This window comes from Solanum tuberosum, unplaced genomic scaffold (assembly GCF_000226075.1).
Source record: "Solanum tuberosum cultivar DM 1-3 516 R44 unplaced genomic scaffold, SolTub_3.0 scf00056, whole genome shotgun sequence".
Taxonomy (NCBI): Eukaryota; Viridiplantae; Streptophyta; class Magnoliopsida; order Solanales; family Solanaceae; genus Solanum; species Solanum tuberosum.
In genome coordinates, this window is record NW_006238986.1 from 2,170,487 (window position 1) to 2,177,822 (window position 7,336).

At 31.5% G+C, this 7,336-nt stretch overlaps 2 protein-coding genes across 3 annotated transcripts; both read right to left on the reverse strand.

The window, feature by feature from the left end:
- Positions 1-3,456: 3,456 nt before the first annotated feature.
- LOC102587892 (uncharacterized) lies at positions 3,457-5,822 on the reverse strand. 2 transcript variants are annotated; one of them, XR_001473175.1, is made up of 5 exons: positions 5,482-5,822; positions 5,264-5,393; positions 4,882-5,175; positions 4,704-4,807; positions 3,457-4,000 (listed from the first exon to the last, which is right to left on the reverse strand). XR_001473175.1 is itself a non-coding variant. In XM_006344887.2 (4 exons), exons 3-4 carry the CDS (start codon positions 5,137-5,139, stop codon positions 3,686-3,688), a joined length of 573 nt encoding a protein of 190 aa, XP_006344949.1. In that variant the 5' UTR covers positions 5,140-5,175; positions 5,264-5,393; positions 5,482-5,821; the 3' UTR covers positions 3,457-3,685. The 2 variants fall into 2 exon arrangements, 1 of the variants encoding a protein (XP_006344949.1); XM_006344887.2 differs by lacking the exon at positions 4,704-4,807 and having other exon boundaries at positions 5,482-5,821.
- A 1-nt stretch (position 5,823) lies between these two features.
- Positions 5,824-7,037, reverse strand: LOC102597516 (pheromone-processing carboxypeptidase KEX1-like). Its single transcript, XM_015307595.1, has 3 exons — positions 6,849-7,037; positions 6,003-6,764; positions 5,824-5,835 (listed from the first exon to the last, which is right to left on the reverse strand). The coding sequence occupies exons 2-3, from the start codon at positions 6,726-6,728 to the stop codon at positions 5,824-5,826; spliced, it is 738 nt and encodes a 245-aa protein (XP_015163081.1). The 5' UTR covers positions 6,729-6,764; positions 6,849-7,037.
- Between the last annotated feature and the right edge of the window lie 299 nt (positions 7,038-7,336).

Here is a 7,336-nt window from a genome sequence, read left to right on the forward strand (position 1 = left end):
ATATATATATATATATATATATATATATATATATCCTGTGAAACTTTCTATCGATATTTACTTCTACTTCTGATGTTCCATATTATCCTTCATTTTAAGTGTTTGACACTCTTTTATTTTTATTTTATAATCATAGTGTCTCAACCAACTTAAACAAGCTAAGTATCGAGTTTTATCCATCCTTTAAAAAGCTATTCAATAGAGTATTAATTTAAATTAGTTTATGCACCTCTTTAAGCATTTTAATTAGCTAATACACTATCAATTTGAACAATAAGTATATTTTGCAATAAATTCAATTTGATGAAACGACAATTATCAATTTTTTTACAGTACACATTTTTGCCAGATATCCTAATTTAATTTCAACTCAAAACTAGAAAAAAACATTTTAAAAATGCTACACAAAAGATAAGTTTTAGCAACACTGATTCAAGTCATACACCCCCCCCCCCACACACACAAAAAAAATAAAAAAAAAATTCTTTTAGACATTTTTAGGGAAAGGAAAAAAACGCTATAAAAATAAAAACGACTGCAGAATCGCATAAACATTAGCTATGGAAAAAATACAAACATTAGTTGTTTTACCATGTTGGGCTGATGAGTGTTGTTTGGTTCCTTTTGCATCGGAGAATGAGTGGTCATTTGAGTTCCACTGCGGCACACCAGCAAACAAAGAAAAAAGGTCCCAAACGGTCCTACTCAGCAAACAATTTGTACGTTTTGCTATTATTTTCTACTCCCGTTTACTTGTTACATATGAATTTGAAATATTCAGACATAATTATTTTACAAGACTATCTCAATTAATTAATGTTTAGTGGAGTATCAGATTTTGAAAAATAATTTGGTCAATGAAGAATTAATGCTGAAATTAAGACATAGAAAAATGTAATTATTTTTCTTTATTTGTTAAAAGTGAAAAAAGAAAATAAAAATTTATTTTTGGAATCTGAAACAAATATAAACAAAGTGAACATAATACACTTGGGGCAACACCGCAGTGGGTCCCAAAAAAAATAAAAGATGACTCATATTTTGGCATTTTAGCTCTAAATATGAGGAGTTTTTGTATTCTATATGTTAGTATAAAATTGTTGATTTATATGATTAAGAAGTCAAAGCCAAAACTTCAGTATGAGGAAAAAGTTAGGGTGTGTTTGGAATTAAGGAAAATATACTCCACAAAAAATATTTTATTAAAAATCCATACGTGTACGTGGTCATATCAATGATTTCATGAAATGGTCTTCATGTATCATCATAGTTGTCCGACTCAATAATCGTTTTTGTATCAAATTGGACCCATACGATCCTCATTCATATTTCAATCTCATATTTACGTGGTCCACATCAATATATCATATTTCAATCTTCAATCCTTCACAACTTAACTCCATAACATCACACATCAATATATCATATTTCATTCTTAGCTATTTATCGCTTATCGCATATTATTTTTATAAATACGATAGATCTTATATATTGACTAATGTGTTTATATATAGAGCTTATATTTGCATTCAGAAAAATAATAATGCAAAAATGATTTCAAATATAATCTGTTAGTCTAAAATATATTTTTTTATAAACTAAATATATGTTTATCTATATATACACAACCATATGTCAATATAGGAACTAATGGTATGTCAATAATGTGTAACATAAGTTTTTTTTTTAAATTACAAACTCAAACTAATCATACAAAGAATAATAAAAGTATGGCCTGCCAAGTAAAGGTTCATAGATAAAAAGATGAAACAAAAAAACCTATCCATAGGATGACTATTGAGCGACGCAAGTGTGGGTTTAAACTAATGTGGGATGAAGTGGAGCGAGTTAAAATCTTTTCGATTTTTTCTCGTATACAGGTAGTTGAATCATACTTGGATTCTAACAAAAATTATTTCCATAATTAAATTGTTTTTTTTCAAAGTTAATTACAATTACTATGTTTATCGTAGGTTTTTCACTTTTTTCTATAGCTCAAGTAATTCTTCACAGCATCAAACTTTTTCACAACATCAAACATTATCAACCGGTAAGAAATAATTTTTAAGTGTCAAACGATTTTGAAACTTTTCACACTTCTTCTACTTAGTGATATGTCGTCATGCAATTAGAACAAATTTCACATTTTTCTCATTTAGAAACATAAAAATGGCCCTTTTAAACACATCTTCACGAGCAAAAGAATTTCAATGCACTAAAAACAAGTGAACATAGTCTCCTGAAAGGTGAATATTGTATCGTAAAGTGTCTTCATATATTGTCCCCAATACTTAAGCTCTGCTCTTTAGATTATTGGGAAGGAGTTTATTTATTGAACTTTCACTAATATTAAATATATTTTACAGAAAACGTGTTGACTATTTATATGATCAGATTTATAATTTATTGTAAGCTATCTAACATTTATAATTGTATTTTGTAAGATTAATGGAAAAGTTAAATGTAGATGAGCAAAATATAGGAGTTGAAGTTCCCTGAGAAGAAAGTGACGTACTTTGGAAGAAAATAATTTTGGTTAGAATCCAAGTCTGATTCAACTACCTTGTTGATGTTTTTTTTTTAGTAGATGTTATTTTATTAAAGTAAGTTACTATGGTTAAATCTCATTAAAAGTAACTGATGGTGTAGAAATTTTTGTACACTGACGGTGCACAAAACTTAAACTCTATATATATTCCCTACGGATTTTTTCTGCTAAAACAACAATTTCTTTTAATTCTTTCCTTCTCCAAATTAATTGTTCTTTAATTTTTTTGTGAATCTTTACTATTCGTCTTCAACGTGTTGCTAAAGGTGATGATTTTAATTAGATATGTAGGGATGAAAGCAGTGCGGGAGGTATAGTTACCACTACAAGAAAATAGCAAAATTGTGACAGACGATTCTGTCACAAATCCGTCACAAATGATAATGTGTGACGGATTTGTGACGGAAAAATGGACGTCCCAGAACCTGGGGTCATAAACTCATTGTGACGGATTTCAATTCCGTCACACATTTATTGTGACGGCATAGTGACAGACCTGACGGTGACAATATAAATCCTTGTATTTGAATTAAATTCCGTCACAAATTTGAGACAGAATTTTGGACGGAATATTTGGTTACAAAATAGTGACGGAATCGTTTCTGTAACAAATTTCTAAATATATTCACAATATTTGTGACGGAATATTTCGTTACAAGTAAATTGTGATGAAATATTTTGTCACAAAATTGCTCTTGTAGATATTAGTAACAAATTTAGAATTAATTGTGACAGATTAAATCCGTCACAAATTTGATTTTAATTTAATAAATAATAATTGCTATATATTGTAGTCGACAATTATTATTTATATATACATATATATATATATATATATATATATATGGTAAATTAGTCAAAGACATAAAAATAATTAACCACCATGATATAACAAACATAATATTAGATTTATAATACAAAATTATGAAGTTAAAACATGTCAAAGCACAACTTCAATAAGCAAAAGTGTACAAATATTTAAACACATAAACATTTGGTCATTTCCTATTAAGGAGAAGGATTACTAGATGAGCGTGAGGATAACGCCATCTCGCTCATCATGCGAGACCATCGTTCCTCCATAGACTTGAATCGATCATCACTTTGTTGCCTCAAACGCGAGACCTCGTGCTCTACTCATTGTTGCACCTCCGCCTCTAAACGTTCTTGAAGAACTCTCTCTTGATTTTCTCTCATATGCAACACTTCTTCCTCAAGTAGTTTAATGCGCTTTTCAGCAACATCATCAGACACCGCAGGTAAATTGCGCGAAGTGATAGAATTTTGATCTTGATACAACGCCAAACCTTGAGAGCCTAAACCATACACACGTCGTTTTTTTTCTCCACCCACAACATCAAAGTATAAGTTATTTATATCAAGTTCTTGAACTTCTTGTGAATCATCTGAGGAGCTAGAAATAGCAGCAGCTAAGACAACCTCCATTTTATCCTGAAATTTTCAAACAATCAACCACCAAAAACTCAAGCTTTCCACAAATATGTGCATATTAAGTTGCTTCTAGCAACTCTGTAAAAAAAATGCTTCCAAAAGACAGCACAAACTCTTTAAACAGAACAAAATCTGCCCCCAATATGGCATAAAATCTATATAAAAAAAGGCACACAATTTGCTTCAAATTGCATTAATAACTGTCCAAATAAATACTCAACATTTGATAAAAAAAAAGTAAGATAAAAATCTGCACAAAAAAACAGCACAAAATCTACCCCAAAAACAGCACAAAATCTATCAAAAAAGGCACAAAATCTACTTCAAAATTGCATTAAAAAAACTGCTCAAATAACTGCAAAACATATGATCAAAACTATGATAAAAATCTGCTCAAATTAGCACCAAAAATAGCACAAAGAGCTGCACAAAGCAGCACAAAGAGCTGCCACAAAATCTGCCACAAAAAAAGGCACAAAATCTATCCATAATAGCACAAAATCTGCTTCAAAATTGCCCAACAAAACAGCACAAAGAGCTGCCCCAAAAATTTGCTCAATTGCAACACAAACAATTATAGCAAATCTTCTTAATAGCAACACACACAACTACATAAAATCTACCTTTTTCTTTTTAAAAGCTTCACAAAATAAGGATCAGTCCTACAATGTTTGGTTAAAGAAGAGCAACACACACAACTTACATTAATGCATTTAGTACTTGGCATCAACAAAGCTGCCATCCTTTCTTTTATGCAACTTCTTAAATATATCCCACGGAATTTGGTGGACGACGTAGTTCTATTGCCTAAAAAATAGAGTTTAATATTAAAATAAGAGATAAGATTAGAAAAATATTATAGAAAGTGTTAAATTTGGTACCAATTTTATAGTATGCTCCACTGTTGATCTAGAACCACCGGTATGCTTGCTTGGACCAGTGCCTAGTCCACCAGTCTCACTACATCGATTTCGAGTGGCGATACGAGATTTATCCATCCATTCATCTGAGGCCCAATGCGTCTTCCAACTTCTCCAAATATCCTCCAAAACAAAATTAGGTTTGACTGTACCTTTTCGCCAAATATACATTTTCTTGGAGTATAAAGTGGATGCCACCTTATTCCATGTACGTTCCATTATAGAATTTTCAGTAGGATTCCACTAATATGATTTCTGGAAAAAAATTACTTGGTGAAATAAACACATAGAGACATCTATTAAATAAATTACTTATAAATTTTAAATATAAAGCAATAGTTACCAAAAATTCATGCCAATAAAATTTACGAGTTGATTGACTGACATCCTTCCATGAGTAGCCAGTAGCATCTTGTCGTTCCTTGAAAGTTTCTGTGATGGTCTTCGAGATAGAATGACCATTAGGAACGAATCTGAAATAAAATTAAAAATAAAATAACACATTTCATAATACTTATATTAGAAAAAATTAGATCAACTATACAAAAATATCTTTCTTACTTTTCCGCTACAACTGAGATGACCAACCGAGCAGATGTTGATGAGCAACTAGTAGACCCAATAGAGACATCTGGAGTACTAGCAGTGGTTGGAGTACAAGGACCAGTAGGAGAACCAGCATTTGATGATGGCGTATCACTCATATTCTTAAATTTTAATTACCTAGACCTTGTACAATTGCAGCAACAAAGTTCTTGATAAAAAATCAACTAACATTCAAATTGTATTAGTTCATTTTGTAGATATATAATATAAGATGCCCAACACAAATCACAAGATATAATAGCAAAACTAAGAAAATGAAAATCACTTGTAGCATAAAACAGTACATTCAACTTTAGATTAATAGAAAAACTAAAATTTAAAAACTTCAAGTGACATTAATCTCAACACTTTCTTCTCTTTTTGTTTTGATGTTCATATTCTTCTTTCCCTTCCTCGTTGTCATCTTCATCATCATCATCATCACCATCCTCCTCATCCTCCTCCTCATCCTCATCCTCATCCTCATCCTCATCCACATCCTCATCCTCATCATCCTCCTCCCCCCCATCATCAGCATCCTCCTCCTCCTCATCATCATTGTCATTAGCCTCATCATTTTCTTCCATCTCCCTCTCTTCCTCTTCCCTCTCTCCTTCCTCCTCCTCCTCCATGTCAATAAAAACACCATCTGGATCATTCAATATATAAGGTGTTTCATCTTCACAAATATCAATTTCATGCATTTGACTGTTATCCTCTTGAAAAGCTAGATCATTCAGTGTGTGAGGTTTTTCTACTATATTTGGAACATCTACAATTGAACGTGCCTTTATTTGACAAACAGCTAACCAATCATTCTGTGTCCTCTTTACTGAAGGATAGGTTTCAAAATACACCTGAGAAGCTTGCACAGCCATAATAAATGGCTCATATTTATTAAACGTTCTTCTTCTGTTAACATCAACAAGATTATATTGTGGATGTACTCTTGTACCATGTTTTGGTGTTGGATCAAACCAAGAACATTTAAATAATACGATTCGCTTAAATGGTAATGCATGATACTCTAGCTGCAGAATTTCTGTCAATATACCATAATAATCGATCTCATTTGCACTGTGACTAGAGCCCTTAATGCATATACCACTATTCATTGTAGATTTATTTGAACCGTATTCTTCAGTGTGAAATTTGTAACCATTTACAACATATCCATTAAAGGGTTGAACCTTATGCAGTGGCCCTTCAGCAAGACCTTTCATGAATTGATTGGTAATGCCGGATGAAGGATCACGTGCCTATTGACACTATAAGTAATTAGGCATACATTAAGATTATATTGAATTTACTGTATAGATTAATTTAGATCTATTAGTACTTACGTATTGATTAAACCAAGACGCAAACTCTGTTTCAAGTTTAGCATCAATCTCGCTATCTTGAATACATGGTTGTATTTGTCTCAAGGTATCCTCAAAAATTCTGAAGAAAAAAGAGTTAATTTATTTCAATAACTTCAAATGTAAATAATATGTATATCTAGATCATGGTAATTAACTTACTTTATATATGGTTTCACTGCATCACAATTCAACCAAATATATGTCCGAACTGCATGATATTCTCTATAATCTAACCTTCTTATTTTCTTTTTACCAAAACCACGAACAACATGCTTGAAAACAGACAACATTTGAGGATGGTCCTCTCCAACCCCACCATCATCCGCATTTCGTGGCACTTTTCTATATCTAGTCAAAATGTCTGACTTAAAGTAGTGCGTACAAAGTGTTGATGATTCTTTAACCAAACATGCGTTGCGTATACAACCTTCAACTCTATTCTTATTTTTGATATCATACTTCACCCC

Bases quoted from the DNA above. Each gene is read 5' to 3' on its own strand.
- LOC102587892 (XM_006344887.2), bottom strand. From the start codon at position 5,139: ATGGAACGTACATGGAATAAGGTGGCATCCACTTTATACTCCAAGAAA. The intron at 4,001-4,881 runs GTACCAAATTTA...TGAAAATTTCAG, and splicing joins TGGAGCATACTATAAAATTG to GATAAAATGGAGGTTGTCTT.
- LOC102597516 (XM_015307595.1), bottom strand. From the start codon at position 6,728: ATGAAAGGTCTTGCTGAAGGGCCACTGCATAAGGTTCAACCCTTTAAT.